Raw genomic sequence first — 20,076 nt, 5'->3', positions numbered from 1 at the left:
AAACTGCTGTTTATTGTAGTTCTGAATAAAAGATGGATATTATCAGGTTTCTAAAACCAGCTGAGAGTGACATAACATGAAAGCTGATAAGGTGATAAAGTGATGGACAGCTTTCTAACCTCCACGTTTTTAATTACAGAAAGACATATTCCGTATTTTTCTATACGCTTAAAAATTTGACCTGCTCTCTGATTTCATTGTGTTATTTTTGTATTTTTTCTCTGTTGTAGACGAGACTGTTATAGACGAGACGAGTGTTTAAGTTAGTGTATATAAATTAACATAGTGCTAAGCTTTGAACACTATAATACACTGGCTTCAGAAAGTTAAGGTACAACCAGTTTTTTGCGTCTAATTTGCAAATGAATAAATGTAGAAACAAAAAGTTTTGATGTGCATTAAATGGTTTTTTATTGAATGCGTCATAGAAGTTTGTTTAAGTGAATTGCAAAAACGATCTATAAGAAAAAAAGCATTCTTTGCGGAAAAGTCCATTCTTGAAGAAAACAGAACAGCAAAGTGTTACGTAGTAAAATTTCACAGAAACAATACAAAAATAATTTCCAATAAAAAATGTGTCCCCACTAACTTGAATTCATTGACAGCACCGATTTTCCATGCCGTTTATTACATTGTCGGACACCGGAAAAGGAAGCGAAGATGAGACACAGAGTAAACCTTGCGCCAGCTCATGTAACGACCTTGGAGGAGGATTTAAAGCATCAACCTGTCTGTCAAGATAGTTGCAAAGATGTTCTATCGAATTCTGGTCTGGAGATCGAGCTGGCCATTTCATTCGTCCCAAACCGTGATAATCAAGATACTCCTCAAAAATCCTAGCTCGGTGAGGTCGTGCATTATAATCCATCAGAATCAAGTAAGTCATTACCAATAGCACCAGCATATGGGCGGACATATGGATCAAGGACCTCATCCCGGTCTCAGATCAGTCAGAGTTACTTCATGGAACACATGCAGGTCAGTGTGACCACCGAGCATGATCCCTGGCCAAACCATGATTGCACCACCTCTATAACTGTGGTCTTTCAACAGTGTTGGATGGATGGTATCTATTGCGCTTTTCCCTCCAGATCAGTAGACGCCCTGAATCACTCTCCAATGTAAATCTGGACTCGTCTGTGAACAGCACGGAAGCCCATTGCTGCTGGGTCCAGGAAACATGTTCTCTTGCCCAGCATAAGCGGATCTTTCGCTGTGGTCCGTTGAGGGGAACACACACAACTGGTCGTCTTGCATAGAGACCTGCATTGTGAAGAAGATTTCTCACCGTAGTAGCAGAGATTCTTCTTCCTGATGCTACAATGCGGTCTGCAACGAGCTGCGGCACAGTAGTGGTTCTTCTCTTTCGGGCCGAAAGCACTAGAAAACGGTCTTCTGCAGGTGTTGTAGCTCGTGGTCGACCTGGAACAGGTCTTCCGGACACATAATCTTCGGATTGGTATCGATCCTAAAGTCGTTAAACAACACTACGAGACGCATTGAGACGTCTAGCAGCATGAGCCTGCGACCATCCTATTTCCATCCGTCTAATTGCACTCCACGTTAACGAATCGGGTAAATGTCGTCTCTGAGACATTTTCGAAACTCTATTGACTATTGTCACCTAAACTACTAACAACAGTTGAAAATCAACACAACTTACACACAAAAGTACGAAAGCTCGATATTTGCATATTTTTTCTGACTCGTAAAAATATGTTCTTTTCCATAAAATAAAAGAGGTAGCATTCTTTTTTTTATAAATGATTTTAAAGTTCGTTATTTTATTCATGCGAACTATGCATTCTATTGCTACTGTCCCTTTTTTATGTTGAACTTCAAAAAACATATTGTACCTTAACTTTTTGAGGCCAGTTTAGTTATAAATCTTATTTTTTTATTTATTCACATATTTTTTGAGCTATCGCGGTTTTTTTTTTGAAGAGGGGGAAGGGAGGGGGGAAGCGGTGTCCGCCTTCTTTTTCAAAACATATTTTTGTAAAAGCGCTTTTTTTTTTTCGCGAGACGCTTTTTTCTCGAAAATGAAGATATTAGTAATTTTGCAAGCTGAAAATTTCGCGAATTTTATAAATGCAAAATAGGGATCTTTTGGATGAAGACATCCGGTAAAAGCCAAAAACGTATGCCTAAGAGCTAAGTCTTTACCAAATGTCTCTACATCCGGAAGCTCACTATTTTACGTTGAAAAGGGGGTTCTCTGTAACCCTGAAACACGTATCTGTAGTAATCTGCTAATTTTTTGCGTCAAAACGAACTCGAAAATTTTCCAAACTCGGTCACTTTTTTGTACATATTACAGTGGGTTTTTGAGGTTCTATTGTACCATACCTGAAAGTACTATCAACAAGTTAAAAAAGGGCTTTTTAAAGAATTTCAAAAACGTCGATAATGAATGATAGATTTTTTGAATAAAAGTATGTTTGAAATGTCAAATTTCAAGATTTCTGAAAGTTTCATGAAAATCTGAAATGGTCAAGTAACGAATATTATTACATTTTTTCCGTTCATTTGAGAATGATTTCTTTTTTTATGCTGTATCATCATTTAGCTTGTTTTAAAATGTGCTAAAAACTCGTCTAGTATGAAGACCATCGACAGAGAATTAGTAATTGAATAATAGCAATGAGTATATAACTACATTTTTGCACTATACAATGGAAATTTTTGCCCTAACTACATCAACATTCTGCATTACTATTTGGAATCTTGCGCCCAGACCCAAGAGCTATTCATTAAATACTTGTTTGATAGAGAACTTATGAGAGTAATAAATTTTCTTGAACGTGATTTTTTCTTTTTTTTTTTAATTTGATTTTTCTGTAGTGAATTTATGAATGTTTCTAAACTGAATACAACCAAATTAATAAAATATTTGCAGGTAACACTTTCAAATGCACTCATTTAGTATCTTAACTAAATGTCTATTGTCTGTTATTAAGTTTCGCGAATGTAGAGTTAGCGCAAATTATTCATCGAATTTCAAAGTACTTTTTATTAATGAGTATTAATGAATACGAAAATTATGTAGATTCGCACGAAGTACCTGCAACATGCCGACATACCGGTTACAACATTCAAAGACTGCAGTTTCGACTTTGTTACGGACTCATCATTCTAGAATATTCAATAACCGAGCTCGAGTCAGATGTTATCTCATTGAAGCTGAGATTTCCAGCAAACTGGTAGCTAAAATTAGTTTAGTACACTAGTGAGTGTAAGCAAGCAATGGTGCGGTTCAACTGGAAAATGAAGGTAAAATCTTAGGTAATAAGCAATAAGTTACCGAAAATGAAGGTAAAAGCTTAGGTAATAAGCAATAAGTTACCGCCCTTAAACCAGGGCTAAGGCAGAACCACATCATGTGATTTATCCTTAGCCTCTGCTTAAGGGCGGTAACTTACTGCTTCTCCCGAAGTATAGTAAAACTTGTAAAGTTGACCACCTGTCTAATAAGTTGTCCACTTTTGCCAGGTACAGAATTAGTCTTATTTCATATTTATCAACCTCTAAAAGTTGGCCATCTGTTTATGTTGACAACTGAAGTGCTGCACCGCAAGTGGTTAACTTACACAAGTTTCTTTCTCTCTCAATCAAATACCACGTCGCTCGAAACATTGCAAAAGTAGAAGCATCGTATCACTGCTGTTGAAGTTTGAGCATGCGAACCGTGCGCGAGAGAGGAATAAATGTTCGGGTGTTAAACATGTTTCTAAAACTTAGTGAACATATAAGTTTATTTATTCATTATTATTATTATTATTTGTGTTTCACTCACTCTTATAGGCCTTATAAACGGTCAACTTCTGTGTTTATAAGTGTTTTAATTTATCATACTATGCTAAGTTTGGTTTGAAAGTAGCAAGCCATTCATGCAAGTTCCATTATTAGATGTAAATCTATGCAGATCATCTAAAAAAGTCATAGTTTTGCATGTATGAAAGTAAAATTTATTATGCTTGGTAAAATCAGGCGTGAAACCAACAAATCATTTATGCAGATTCCTTAATATGAAGCAGATTAACAAATGTCATTTAATAGATCAGAGTTTTATATTAATAAAAAATAAAATGTATTGGACTAAGTAAAATGTGCCTTGAAGCCGTTTTACCATTATCATTTTACCATTAATCATTAGTACAGTTTCCATAATCTGGTGTAGATCGATAGAAATTTTGCCACGTTTAGAGAAATGTTCCACTGGAGAGTCAAAGTAAACCATCGAACCGCTGAAATCGAAGAGGAGTTAACTTCTCATGTAGTGAAGTTATTGATGCAAATCTTAGACAGAAACTCTTTGGACTATAAAAATAAGTTTCTTCCGAATCGCAACGAATGCGTGAAACGCCATTTCCCAACAGAACTCATTTCTTAAACCAGCTCGGATTGTTAGCTCAGACAGTGATGTAATATTTACGAAGTTACATCTGATACGGTGTACGAAATAAAAATGGTTTCTGTTGAGAATATATAATTTCTGCTTTGCTGAACACCATGAATACTGAACAACAGGAATTTTACCCTTTTTTCTATCACATCTTTAGACATTTAAGACACTCTTCAGGCTGAGCATAAACGTTTTATGGTCAATTTAGAGCAATGCACATCCCAATATTTAAAGCTCTCAACAGAAATATGATGTTACTGATTTTTACGAGTCAGTCTCAGGGTAAAGATATAGCTTTATGCAAGGTGGTATTTTCTCAGAAACAAAACGACTTATTAAAAATTGTTATGTACATGAAATAATTTTGCACCACAACAGAAATAAGAGTTAATGCCTGGAAATAAAACTAGAATTTATACTCTGATAATTGTTAAGATATGTATCTACGTACAAGTAAATATTACATTAAGTTCAGGCGTGCAAAATTTATGTGTTTTACGCTTAGGTGAAAAAGCAATATTGGAGAGTGTTTCATATGAACAATTTTCACATTGCGCTTTAGCTCAAGAAATAGAGTTCCCCAGAGTTAACGAAATGAAGTTTAGAGTAAGAAAATAAGATTGCTAGCCTTTTTCCTGCTTGCATATATTGTCTAAGATAATTTCAGATTAAAATGTGGATAAAATGTCTTACAACAAAACCTGGATTTTTACTTTCGTTGTTTTAAGTGGCATAAACTTCTTTGAGAAGGAATAAATGTAGGATAGGTAGACCGGGACACGTTTAAGCGGATTTTTTTCAATTAATTTTCTAATTTTTATGTTTTAATTTAGGAAATTTTAGGCATTGCGGTTTTATGAAACAGCTAATGGTGTCAAAATTGGTACATTCAGTTGTTGCTCAGCTTGTGTTTTTAACCGTTAAAAAAAAAGTATTTTTTAGGCCAAGTCGGTTGCGTAAACTTGCCCCGGACACGGGACACGTTTTCGCATATTTATTTTGACACCTAACGTAGTTCTGTTAGTGTTTTGAGCATTATGTCTTACCGTCACTAAAATAAAGCAAATTTATTACAGACTGAACAGTGTATAAAGTTAAAGCTGAAAGTGCATGAAGACAGCACTATGTGATTGTAAGTTATAAGATACGAACGTGTAACTTAATTAAAAATTAAATGGTAATTTTCAAAACTAAATAGCCGGATAATACTAAAAATGTTTCAGACAGTTTGGAGCGAAAAAAAATAGCAGAGGCACGTTTACATAAGACACAGTAAGAACGATCGTAAAGGTGCTCCGACGTTCAACGCGTAAACTTGCCCCGTCGCCAAGTTTGGATTTATTTTTAACGTGCAAAAAATTTTAATAACATTCCAGTTCATACAAATACAATTTTTAAAAAAGGATAAAATTCTGCTCATTTTTATATATTTGTTTTTTCTTAAACAAGTATTATTTATTCACAATAAGCTTCAAAACGTTCAACACAAAATTTACTCGACTTGGAAGAAAACAGATTATTCTTTCTGCGTGCTCGACCGAAGCTCGACTAATGCTCAAAAACTTGTAGAGAATATTTGCAAGGGAGTATTGTCTGTTTTTCACAAGAAGGCACTTGATTCCTCCCTCGTCACGTGGTATCCCATGATTCTACTTCGCTGTTTTCGGCAAAGTAGCCGAAAATTTTAGCAAAAAAAAAAAAAAATTAATTAGTGCAAAAATAAAAAAAAAACTTAAAGATTTCAAAAACTTGAAATTTTCTTCAATTTTTTGAATTTTTAAAAAAAGTAGGCAATATTTTTAAATTTTGAAAATAAATTATTGATTAAGAAATAAGTATGCATGTTATGGTTTCAAAAAAATATAAAATTTACTTAAATTTTAAAAAAATGTTTGAAAGGTACTGTGACCCCTTAACGAATTGGGTGTGCCACTGGAACAAATGCCTCGATAAGTATGGTGACTATGTAGGGAAGTAATCTATACTTTTGTCTCATTGCATTGAATACATTTGTTGCAGTACCTGATAAACTTTTATGCTGCATGGGCTTGTAACCTTACTTTTTGAAAGTCCCTTGTAGCTTCCAAAATGTTTTTCAAAACTATTGACCCATGCAATTAGCAATTACCAAAAATTTTTTTTTGTGAAAAGTAGAGTAGAAAGCTTATTTCATCAATTTACCAGGAGCGTGCACAAATAATTTGAAGTGGCGCACTGTTAACGACATGGCTCAAAGGTACTCTAAATGACTGCAATGCCTTTCAAGAGAGAGAGAGAAAGAGAGTTTCAGATTTTATCTCCAAAACTTCCACGCATTACGTTCTAACTTTTACAGCGTATTCTTGTGTCTAAACAAATCATGTTTTAACATCCAAACGCTGTTTTACATAATTTTGTATTTCCCAGAAATCTCTGCGAACCAAGCACAATTCTACGAAACGTAAAAAAGTAGAAAAATCTTTTGAATTCCTGGGAGCTCGACAACCTTGTGAGAATGTCCTTGCATCATGAAGAAATGTGAATAAACATATTTTACTTATTGCGTTTTTAAAAAAACGTTTTTATTTTGACAAGCAATAGTCTAATTTGTGCAATATTCAACTCCTGCAATAACGTATATAAGTTCTTATCTGTCTATTAGAAATTTCAGTGTCTATAGATGTACATAGTAAGTCGTCAATTATCCGTATGTGGATCAGTTGAAACACCTATTAATTTCTACCTAGTCTAAATTAATGCTTTCGTGAAAGTAAAGCATTTCCTTTCAGGGTTTTAAAGCTACGCTGATGGTCATTGCACTGTGATATTTGTATGGCACGCAGTTGTGGCTTTGAATATTTGGGTGACAGACGCAATATAGTTTTGAGGGTTCTTTGACTGTTAGTCTTAAAATGAGTGTTTTCGAGTCACAAGTGCTTTTTCTTTCAATAAAATCTAAGTCGTTTTACGATCACGTAGCCAAACGCAATAATTTGTCAAGTTTTGTCAAAAGGTAATAAAACATTTTCTTGCTATTATTAAAAATTGAAGTCTCAAAAAATATTTTTTTGAGATATGCTGCTGCTTTACAACTCAGATTGATAGGAAAAAGCAATAATGCGGCATTCAAAATTACTAACTACAGATAAGTTAAGCTAAGTAAAATTTTGTTTCATATGCACTTTGTTTTTGGTGTCCTACTGGATCCTTATATCTTTAGGGCTTTAGCAACCGCGACATTTGCAACATTGTAAATTCAAAAGTGAGGAAATATATGTGGTCTTTCAATATGAGCGGGCAGATGTTTAAGTGGAATAAAACAAACTATGCATGAGGTATTAACGCTAATTGTTCTTTTATTTAAAAGATCCATGCAGGCCATTTTGTATGAACTATAACATTGTGTATTTATCTACCGCACCATTTCACGGTGGCACGGATCTAAATGGTCCAATTTTCAATGACTTTGCTGCATAGAACCGGCTAAATTTGACCGATGGCTTTGGTTTTGCTGATTTTAAAGTCATCGATAGATTGCTGCTTATTTGTATAGAAATATAACTTCAGGAAATTATAATAGAAAAAATATAGCTAGATCAAATCGCACGACCTGTGTGGCCAATTCACGTCATTTTGCACCTGGTTATTTAAAACTACAGTGGTGGTCAGTGGTTATGAGGACAGCAGAAAAATTGCACAGAGAAAAAAAACACAAATTCTGAAATAATTCGGTGAAATTTATACGCAAAATGCCTTTTTATGCTAGAAATCATTGTGGAATGCAGAACATTTGAAAATACGAAACATAAAAGTTTTGCCATGATTGATAAAAAAAAGTCTAGCTCACTAAGTTTCCATTAAACTTACAAAGAGCCTTTTATTGGACCAGTTCAGTAATTTCACGGAATAAGCATCAAGCAAGGATTTTGAGATTTGTGAAACGTGTAATTAGGCATTATTCTGCTAGAGAAATAGTTTAGACTCGAAATTAACGGTGATTTTGGTTAAAAAAATATTCCTCATTACATCAACATTACTCTCAAAACTCATTCTGCCCTGCACAAAAAATATCGGTACAGTTTCCGTTCGTTGCGAAACTTCCTCAAACCATAACTTACCCGCCTCCAAATGTACGCTTTGAGACTTTTTTCTTCTTCACAGAGATGGTACCAGAAGTAACCCATCTAGTCCATCCAAATTAAACTTTTACTCATCGAAAAACATTACACTATCCCACTTTTTACCCATAACAGCACATTTTTGTCACGCTCAACCCTTGATCTCTTATGAACTTTTTTAAGAGTCTGTCATGATATTAGTATCACAGAATGGAACTATTTCTCTTTTTGTAAAAGTTAACTATTCGAGAACTGCATCGTAACTTGAATTCCCATCTAATGTATCTTGATGTTTATTTTTTAGGTACAAGCTTGTTTTATCCTCATTAGTTTCACACATACTGAAACAGAAGATTTAATACCTTTTCGTCTTTGTCGACATTATTTGCCGGAATTTTTGAGAAAGCTTTAAATAACTGATCTTTAGTTGTTGCAATTTGACGTACAGTACGTCATGAAATTTTTAAAGCAACCATTTTCCTTTTCGCAAATTCTTTGCGTTTTGTACCTAGCAGGATGGCTGTGAAAATAAAATGTGACTGCTCCAATCGCTCAGTAAGCTTTATATCGCTATGTAGCGCAGTTTGCAGAGCAGAAAACATTTAGAGTAACGGCACCAGTAACAGACATGCTTAAGACATCGCTCTCAGATTAACCCAATTTTTTGGGCCTTTTAATGTATTTAGACTTTTAAAACTATTTCTCTCTCATGCTACTACATCTCATCTAACGTTTGGTTGCTTCTGGATCCTCTGAATTAGTTTATTCTGTTTTTATTTGCTCAATTTCGAAAAAAGGTCCGATCCCCCCAGTACCCAGTAACACACACCGACAACTCTGATGATTCCCATCAACAGATAGGATGAGGAAAGGACGGAAAATGGACAGAGTACCCCTTTTCTCCTCAAAATGTGCAAAAGTTCTTTATTTTAGATCTAAAACCTCATTAAATTCAAATGAACATGAAACACCGGTAGACCTCGTGGTGGCTCTTCATAATCTTCCACTACTGCCTTGTAAATTCCAACTGGCTCATAAAATTCACCAGATGGTTCCACTGTATTCATGAGTCGCAGCAACATTAGTTTTACCCGCCTACATTCTTATTATTTAAATCCAAACTTACGACTGTCTGTTACTGGACCCTTGTCTGTTACCGGTGCCGTGACCCGAAATTTTGCTTTTTAGAACACTCAAATCAAATTGTATTTTTAATTTTGTCCATTAAGCTGAAACTTCCTTCTGTGAATAAGAAATCCGTTTGCATTCCCAATAAAAGTTATAAAAAAAATAATTTACTATTATGACTTACTAATCTCATAAAATTTGCATAACTTTCCGACAAAATGCAGCGAAGATGTGTTGCGTTTTCCTTTTGTCCTTATAATTTTGACTACAACTGTACGAGCAGAAGATTGATAATTTTAAACAGAGCAGCGAACTTACGGCAACAGAGAGAGAGAGAGAGTTGAAGTGAGAGAGTTTTAAAAATTTTTATTGGCAACCTTCACTTTTTCCATGATGAATTCGATCAGCATGCTAAACGACCACAGGACATTGGAACGATTGACGTGTAACTAAAGAGGTACGCATTAACTTGCTGGCACATTTGGGAATCTGACAGAAAATCTTCTCACACGGCATTTAAATGTTTTTTCCACAAACAATGCTTTGCACTAAGTTTTCTGTGACTAGAGCTTCTAGTACTGTATAACTATGAAATTATGCAAAGTGCGTCAAAGTTATTCGTCCAATGTGGTGTCATTTGTCGTTTTGAAAATGTTTTACTTCCGGTAATTTTCGTCACACGCCAATCGTTCTTACGTCTTTTGTGGTTTTTCAATACGCTGAGCAATTAACGTAAGGAAACGGGGCATTGACATTCGAAAATTTTGAAATGCTCTCACTGTAACCGTGAACTCTGCGCTATTTAAAATCATTACAATCTCCATCGCGTACCTTTAAACAACCACGGCTGAAATATCGGTCGGATTGGTTAAAAGGATTTCAAATATTAGAAGAAGGTTTCTTTGAGACCACCCTGTATACTGTATTATAGTAGTTTCAAAGTTTATGTAATTGACATATGTGATGAACATCAACCAAAAAGCAATTCATACTTACATTTTATAATTTGCGATTGCAGTGCCTCTAAGGAATTTCGAAAAAGCATCTTTGTCAAATCTCGATGCCATGGTACTTTTACCCACTCCTAAAAGAAAAAAATAATTTTAAAAAACTTACTAATGTTTGTTGTGAAGCACATTTAAGCATTTTCTGCAATTTTTCTTCTTTTATTAACGACTGCGTATGAGATACAGAAGTATTCTCCTCGTATTAAAAACATTTTTAGCAGTTAAATTTTTATCCGATTACTCTTAATTCATAAGTTTGTTCTTGAAAGTATTGAGTCGAACTGTACGCCAGAATTTTTTTTTCTTAGGAATAACTATATTGTGTATCCTGCTCCATTGTAAAAACCAATTATTTTCAAAACTTCACACACACATATCAATCGATCTAACTATCTATCTATATAGGGATGTCATTCAATAATTAAAGTGACAAACTAAAGTTGAGAAAACTTATTATTTGTGCAAAATAAGACTTCTACTACTTTTTAACATGATCCCCATTAATACTTACTGAACTTGTGCCAACGGGTAACTAGCTTTTTTATACTAGTTGCAAAGAACCTTTTTCTTGCTGTCGGAGCCAATTTCCCATAATTTTTTTGACATCATCATTATTCTGAAACTTCTTGGCACGTAATGCTTCCTTCAGGGGACCAAAGAAATGGAAATAAGAGGGTGCCCCCCCCCCCCAACCAATTTTATCCATGGTTTCACTGGTTTATCGAGCCACGTAAGGGCATGCGTTGTCTTGCTATAGAATCACATCTTTCCTTTGCGATCCACGACGTTTCTCTCTTGGCTGGCTTAACTTTCTTTAAAAGCATATCTGAGTAATACTGGCTGTTAATTGTACGCTATTCCTCCATATAATTGCAATGTAACACACCTTCAACAGACCGGCCAGAACGAGTCTTTAGACACTGATTCTCGATAACTTTTGAACTGTTCTACCCACTGGTAACACTCTCCACAGTCCATAAAATTTTTACCATACACTTTAGTCATTCTAGAGTATATATTAGCCGGTTTTTCAACTTCAGCAATCAAAAAACGAATCAAATTGCAGAATTTTCAAGCAGACCCAATACCGTTGAACTTAATTTTGAGCAATGTTGATCAATCAGCTGCTTAGAACTCATACCAGGATACCAACTGAAGATTACAAATGTATAAAACTGGTACTACCAACAGTCTTTTCTTACACCAATTTGTCTCTTTAATTATTGAATGAACCTCGTGTGTGTATATTATATACGGTGATTCTAAGTTGCTTTTAGAAGGGTGATAATACCCAGTGAAATGAGATAAATTATTACTTAGGAACATGGGTCGCATTCTCTTCTAAGAGGCAGAACAGAAGAATCTACTATTAAAATCTGTGTGCGGTGTCTGTAACCCTATCTCCTCCAAACTGCCATTGTCTACCAGGTCAATACCGGTACTGCTTTGTACAGGACAACAAAGGAGAATCTGTTTAGCCCTGCCTCACTCCTCTAAACCTTAAGGGGCTGAGATATGAATTGATGAATTCAGTCTACAGAACATGCAGGATGTCTACAGGATATCCAGGGGAAAAAGCATTGAAATATTCAATTGTGAACCAAACGAAGCGGCACTTAGCCACCTTAGGTGGCGAGCGAAATGAGCAAGGGATGGAGCCCATTGGTTTTAAAACTTAACCTTACAACAGTGTTGGTAACGCGAATAAAGGACACCAAAAGTTGCACAATCAGTTTTTTTTTAATATAAAAGCTCATAAGAAGTGCTGAAAATGCCGACCACCGCGTGTCGTTGCACTGATCATACCGGTGATGTTGTGCCGTTTTTAAAGGACGCTCACTCTGATTGATCCGGTACCAACAAAATGTAATATGTTGATTCGTTTCAGTGGACGTTTTCTTGCGATAAATTCTTGATAGTCGTTGGAGATATGCTACGTAGGCATATACAAAATGGCATCAGAAGCGATTACTTGTATTGCTGAATCTCGCAGGATCATTTCCTACTTTCCTCTTTTCTGCCTCTCAAAATGGAATGCGACTCTATGTTCTAATGTGACTGTCGGTCGGATGGAGGAGTGCTTACTCATCTTTGTAAAAACACTTTAGAATCACCCTGTACTACTTCCCACATACTCTTGGCAAAATCTGTAACAGGTGATATATGAACTACATCCTATAAATTCTGGAAGGAGTATTTATCGTAAAAATGTCTTCATTTTATCAATAACTCGTATGATTAGACACAGCTGAAAGTGTTTTTAGAATAAAATAAATGAAACAAAGTATAGAAAGTAGATTTAAAATTTGAAAAAAATGTTCTTAAGACTTAACATGAAAATCGCACTATCAAAATCCTTTATCATGAGTATCTCAATAATATTGTCGTGACATATTTTAGAAAAACATATTTTGGGCAAAAAAGGGAAGAAATATTTATTAAGACAAAATTAAAGTTGTTGAATTATTATTATTTAAAATTAGCTCATCATTAATTAAAATTAGTTAGCCATTAGTTAAAATTAGCTAACCATTAGTTAAATAACACAAAGGATTTACATTAAAAATACAAAGTTGTGGTTATCTGTACATGAGGCTCAGAAAGGCCAATCGGAGGATCACGTTAAACCCACGCGAAAGAAATTTAGGTGTTTAGCCAAACTGCCAATCTTAGTATGTTACAAAATATGCATATGAGGACTGCACTACATCTCAATAGGAGAAAACTTCAGCTGGGTTAGTAATTTGCACTAACATAAGTTGCATTAATGACATCTTATTCTCGATCCTCTTTTATTCAAAATAAATAAATAAAATGAAAATAAAAAATGGTAACGCGCTTGAAAGTCTCCGCTTTGTGATCATAGTAGCTATAATTGTAGCTTAAACATGGATTTATCAAAATGCAAAAAAGTGTTTCCTTCCGATATTGGAACAGCTTAGAAAAAGTTATCTATAAGAATAAAGCGTTGATAAGAGAAGCTCCAAATACCAAGTACAGCTCGAGCAACAACTTTCGTGTACATAAAAATACTAGAAGTGTGGTGAATACCAATCGAATTAGAGTGAAGATTAGTCGAAGTGAGATTAGGAAAAATCTAAACAGACACAGCAAGTCCATAAATTAAAGAATCCACTGATATAGAGGAAATTCTGAAAAATATTAGATTACGGTTTACTGAAATTTGAAGTTTTTTTTCTAAGCGATCATCTCTTTCTGTTAACTGTTAGGAAGGACATTTTGTTAGTGAAACTTCAAGGTTGAGATTTGTGTCCAACATGACAAAGGACGTTTTAAGCTTTCTCTTTTAGGGGCACATTTCTGTCTGTACGGTATGGAGTTAAGAAGGTGCAGTTTAATAAGTAGAAGATTGTTTTTATTTGTAAACTTTATTGAAACTTTTAAGGAGAATTATGCTTGACAGCTTCGAAATGTTTCGTGCTTCGATGGTACACGCGTTGCAAATTTACTCCCTTTTGATTGAAGAAAATCTCAGGAAAAATGCGAGAAAGAATAAACGAAATTTTTCAAAGTCTGTTTAACGATTCTACGTTAGCACTTCTATTCTACTTTCTGCAATAAGACTTCTTTTTCTATTCACTGTTGCAGCGTAGGGTAAACTTTAGCGTAACAAATTGCACAAGTTCAATTTCACTGATATCTTATTCAGCATGACTGTTAGTTTTAAAAGTTATATAGACGATGGGAGTTCTGTGAATTTAATAAAAAATCTGAAAATTTGAATTATGCAAGTGTTCTTCCAGTTGCTTTCGCATGAAAGTTAAATGCTTTGACTTTTTTTTCTTTTTGAATTTTATGTTACACCACAGTAGCGAGTGCATTTCGCTTCTATAACTCTGTTATTTTTGTTGAGATTTTACTTTTTGCGTTTGGTTTTAAGAACGAACTTACCTTTACCACATAAAAAAAATGTTTTCTCGTCTGCTGGGATACAAAAAAAAAAAAAAAAAAGCTTAACAAACCTTTTACTGGAGCTCAAACAAGTCTGAACTGGAGTAGCTTTATTTATTGAAAGCCTTCAACAAAACACAAACCATGTAGTACGTCATTGAAATTTTATAGCATAACTAGCTATGTTGCTCAGCGTTGCATGATCTACTCAAAAATATAAGTTGTGTCAAATGACGGCTCAAGTTCAAAAATCAGACTCAGATAAAAGAAAAAAAAATGCGTAAAATTTCTCGTAAACGTGAAGAAAAGAGCAATTTTACTCAAAATTTAAAATGTAAACCTCTTTGGATTTTTTTAAAAGCTTTAAATCTCACCTATGTGAATCCCTGAGCATCAAAGAACCAATACGCGAAATTTGTTTTGTCGTAAAGTATGGATTTTCACAAGAAACACAAACTTACATACCTCTTTTTCTTCTACCTAACAACACCTCTATTTTCGCAGCCGTTAGTTCTAGATACACACTTAAAATTGCAAAACAACTTACCCCATCATCTATTACCATCTATTAGGAATTTATAGAACTAAACTTACCCAGCCATCTATTAGGAATTCATAGAATTAAACAATTAATTAAACATTTAATTTGCAATTACAAAGATTTCAATCTGATTTTAAAAATACCTACAGCATTCCTCAATAAATGGTCTATTCAACGCAGAAAGAATTTTTCAATTCGAACCAGTAATTCCTGTGATTAGCGCGTTCAAACAAACAAACAAACAAACTCTTCAGCTATTATTAGTATAGATAGCTTTTGAAGAAATTTAATTGAATGAAGAAAGGAAGGAAGGTTTTTTTCCACTAAGTTGTATAATATTCTTTCTCTCCTTTTACAGATTTACTGTTTTTAGAGCAAGCGAGGTAAATCTGCTGTTAAAAGTAATACTGTTTATTGAGGCGTTGTCTGATAGGGAAATTATCACAAATAAAATTGCATGCTCTTCCGTTTTTTAATTGTTTACTAAGGTTAATTAAACTTTTATTTTTCAACTACTTTAGAAAAAAAATACGTACGCTGCTTCGAATACTAGAATTCTGACTATGAGCTTAAATCTCCATTCCAGACTGTTTTTTTTAATTTTTAATCTTTTTATGCAAGAAATGTGGTGTAACGAGTATTTTTTTAAACTTAATCTTCGTTTTCAATATGCATTACTCTAGCAACCCTATTGTTAAGGATAATAGATTATTATGTATAACATGGTATGCATAAAATAGCTGGTAAGAGGTTATTCCTATTAGTAGTAGTTAGGACGCGCAGTTTATTCAAAGAGACGCTGATTCCAAGAAATGTTTTTAATCGGTTAAAAATGATTAATAGTATTTTCATAATAATTCTTTACTGTAGATTTAACAGCATATTTTTCATCAAACAAAATTAGAGAGTGTTTTTCCAAATAAGCATTAATTCAAAAAATATTTTTCAATTGAACGCTAACGTAGAAATATATTCTACTACGTAAATGACAACTCTGAAAATATTTTCCTCAAAATTGTGATTCAGAGGAGTATTTTTCAATTAAGAAAGAGAGGAAGCCCAAAATTCAGACGGAGAGACCAAGTTGAAGAACATTTAACGCGACTGAAAAAAACTGGAAGCAAAAGGCAACATGTCGTGTGGAAAGGCGAAAGGTCTTGAAGGAGGTCGAGGCTCTTGAGAGACTGTAGCACCATCAATGATGATGATGATTTTTATTTCATTGGGGGGACAGAGGGTATAAATTGAATGCATTTTAAAGGAAAAAAAGCAAAATACATAATTGCATTATGTTTTAAAAATCCAGAGTGGTCAATTGTCTCCTCCCCCCTTGATTCCCCAAATGACGGGTATGTAGGTAAATTGAGAAAGCGGGGGGTGTCATTCAGATAATCATACAGCTTTCAACAAGAATATTAGTAAACGATGAATCAACTAAAATGGAATTTGTAGCTACGGACCCTATTCACGGAGAGATAACGGACCCTATTCACGGTTTGACAAAGGTCCCATCAGCTCTCGGTCTGCGGGTATTTTGACCAACTAAACTACGCAGTGTTAGTAGTGCTAAAAAAACTCGTTTTGTTTAGGAATTAATGGATTTCATACGCATCATGAACATGCTTAGGGCTTATACAGACTTAAGACTGCATGAAAAATGCCGAGAAAAGGGAAAAGTAAAAAGAGAATTCGAGTTTTCACCATGTTTCTGATAAGGGACCAAAGAGGCTTAAACCCATGAAAATACGGTAATAAAGAAAGTATTTCGTATTAAATAAATCATTCATCATTCTTTTACAACGTTTCTTAGTTAAAAACTTCCAAAAGTTCTTATTGAAAAATGGAAAGATGAGTTGATAAACCGCATCAATAAAGCAAGTGTTATTATACGCTGTAGTACCGGATTTTTGTCTGCTACAGTTCCCACAATGCACCGCAGTGACGTTTTTGACCCGCAGTGACGTCAGGTGAATAGGATCCATTGAAACCTGTAAAATGGCGTAGTTGATACAATCAAAAAATTTTGAAACAACCATAGTACAAAAGATAAGAGAAACCCACACTTCTTTCACGGGAAGAGATGGGTCCAAGTAGCCCTGGAAGGTGCTGTAGTACAGAATGATTTAGAAATGTTTTCAATAAAAGTTCAAGTTTTACGACATCCCTTTTCTTTTAAGTGCCTGAATTCATGTCAATATTTTTGACTGACAAAATGGAAATTCAAATAAACGTTTTTAACCGAGAAACTATGTTTCCGAATGATACCTTTCTTGGAGAAAAAACATGAAATTGAGTTTACGATAGACATTTCTATAACGAGAATAAATTGGCATACGACAGATAGTGATTAGACATTGACATATGACGCATTCTTAATAATAAAAAAAGCAATGACTGATGACGAGGACTTTCATTAACGACCCAAGGTCAAGTACAAGGCTGAAACCTCATTACCTGTCGTAAATAGATGATGATATGTTTATTTCTTGTACACGTGCAAGAGTTCATAAAAGAGGTGCAAGTTTATAAAAATAGAAAGAAGGAAAATTTGCCAATAAATCTCTAATGATTGATCTATGAAACAATTGTGATAAAAGTAACACAAAATAAAGAAAATTGCGAAATGGGAGACAATGGATGCCTTCTTAAGGAAACTGCAGGACTAAAAAAGTAAAAAATATAGTTTGCAGAAACATCTTAATAAACGAAAAAAATTTATGTTTCAAGCCTCAAAATGCTTTTTAAATTGACTTGCTCAGATAAGTTGTAAACGATTGTTTTTTTTTCCATCTATAGGTTATTAACAGATAGACAAACAACTTTTATCACATAGATCCATATACACATTCTGAATAAGTCTAGAGCAAGCTAAATACAGGATTTAATGCTTTGTTTTCGTTTCATACCTTATTCGGTTTAGTAGAGAAAAATAAAAAGCTTTCGAATCGATCCAATCATGTTTTCGTTGTTACTATTGTTTCTAATACTACCAGGACCATGAGCCAAAAATTGCTCGGAAAACCGACAGCAAGAAGAAAACATTTTTGTTCCTCTTATGTAAATCCTGGCAAACTAGAATATGACTGGGTGGGACCTGCATGTTTTTACACTAAGTGCACATGTAGTACCCTTACAACTGAGTTCATGTCTAAGTCATTTTAAGTGGCCAGTGGTAAAACCTGCAGACAGGGCCGTCCAAAGAGCTGACGACGCCCGGAGCGAAAGTTTTTTCGCCCCCCCCCCCCTTATACGCACTAAAAAATCAAGTTAGTTATAACATCAGTGCATAATACGCTTGAACACGTCATGCTTGATTTTCTTACATGTTAATGAACAGAATAATCAGAGGGCTATGCATAATGCAAATTAAAACACAAGCAATGAATCTGTATCTAATATTTGTGAAACATTAATACCCAAAAACTTTTCGAAAAATGGAAATGTTGAAAATCCAAATATTTATCTCGTAAAATTTTATTTCACTATATAAAAAACTAACAATTAAAACTGAATTATTTACTCATATTGCTTAAACTAAGAACACGAATAAATAAGTTGCTGATTATAACTAGAAAATGTATTTGTCGAAGTAAATTACAGTAAAATTAAATGTCGATCTGGACTCATCCAATGATTCTTTTCAAGCGTTTTTTTGGTTTTACTTGTACCAAACACTCTGAGGTACCAGCCAGTGATGTTCCCATGAATTTTTATGAGGATATACTCCCAGTAATCCACTATGCACAATACGTATATGCAATCACATACATAATATGTCCAGAAATTCTTGAAGATAGATATATTCCCCGCTATTCCCAGGGGTGATAGAGTTTCGGGTTTTCCAGGGAGAAGAGAAAAAAAAAAACTGGTAAAATTAAAGCTCCATATTTTCCTTGAGTTTCGAAAATTAACTAACACTAACGACTACTTATTACTCTTTATGTACAGCTATAAGGGTCCCTTAGTAAACATTGTAACCGTTAGGTAAATCATTTAATAGCTTTAAGAAAATTTAAAAATGCGATGTTAGAATCTAAATCATAAATGAAAATTTTTGAAGCTTGACTGTAATGCTCAAAATGGTGTATTTCATGAGAAATACACACTTGGAATCGGGACTGCACTTCTCACTGCGCATTGTACAGAATGAAAGGTGATACGTCAGCATAAGCATATAGGTAATACGGTTTCAAGGTTTCAATAGTGTTGGTGGATAGGTTGCATACACTTGCTGTGTGATGTATTCTTCCTAAAGAGGTCTAATTTTCGGGTCAGAGGAGCATGGAGGGTTTTTAAGCCACCACCACATTAGAAGACTTGTAGCTGGAATTCATTTTGAGTACAAATATTTTTAACATTATTGTGCGGAAGATGTCTTTTCTTCGTTAATTTGATAATGCTCAGCAGCTGTGAATTTTTAGCCCGTACCTCATGCGGTTTCTAAGGTAAGAGCTCTAACTCCGAGTTTTGCTCCCAGGTGGCGCTGTGAATGGCTTTATTGTGTAGCTCCTGGCGATTTTATTATGAGTGGGTTATTCCATGCGAAATGAGCAAATCAGCTGTGGCTGACATGTCACAGATTTCAATGAAAATTTTTATTTAGGTAAACCATGCATATCTATGAGGGAATGCAAAGGATGGAAGTTTAAAAACGGTTTATTGCTTTGTTATTGAAATTAGAAGTTGATGCTTACGCTAAGCCTAAATTTTCAGAGTTCATGGCGGACAGTTTGTGACTCAATAACTCCATAAGTTATAAACGTACACTTGAAAAATAAATATCTCCATATTCTATAAACAAATATCTATTGGGAAATAGCAAAGTAAAATTTATTAGGATCTTTTTTTGAATCTGAGATATTAACAAAGATTGAAATTTTGCCAATTTACTTCAGATTTCAATTCACTCTTCCAGCTCTTTTAATGAAAAAATAACAGTAAAAATGATTCAGATTGAAAAACTATCTATAACTGACTATCTGCTCT

At 34.3% G+C, this 20,076-nt stretch overlaps 1 protein-coding gene across 1 annotated transcript in view; it reads right to left on the bottom strand.

Moving 5' to 3' along the window:
• LOC129231257 (uncharacterized) overlaps positions 1 to 20,076 on the bottom strand; it is a 90,397-nt gene that overhangs the window by 55,745 nt on the left and 14,576 nt on the right. The window contains exon 2 of the mRNA XM_054865535.1: positions 10,627 to 10,714. Within this exon, the coding sequence (XP_054721510.1) occupies positions 10,627 to 10,714 (88 nt within the window). The remainder of the gene's footprint in view (positions 1 to 10,626; positions 10,715 to 20,076) is intronic.

This window comes from Uloborus diversus, chromosome 10 (assembly GCF_026930045.1).
Source record: "Uloborus diversus isolate 005 chromosome 10, Udiv.v.3.1, whole genome shotgun sequence".
Taxonomy (NCBI): domain Eukaryota; kingdom Metazoa; phylum Arthropoda; class Arachnida; order Araneae; family Uloboridae; genus Uloborus; species Uloborus diversus.
Note: the sequence above shows the minus strand (reverse complement) of the source record. Positions and strands in the feature narration are given on the sequence as shown.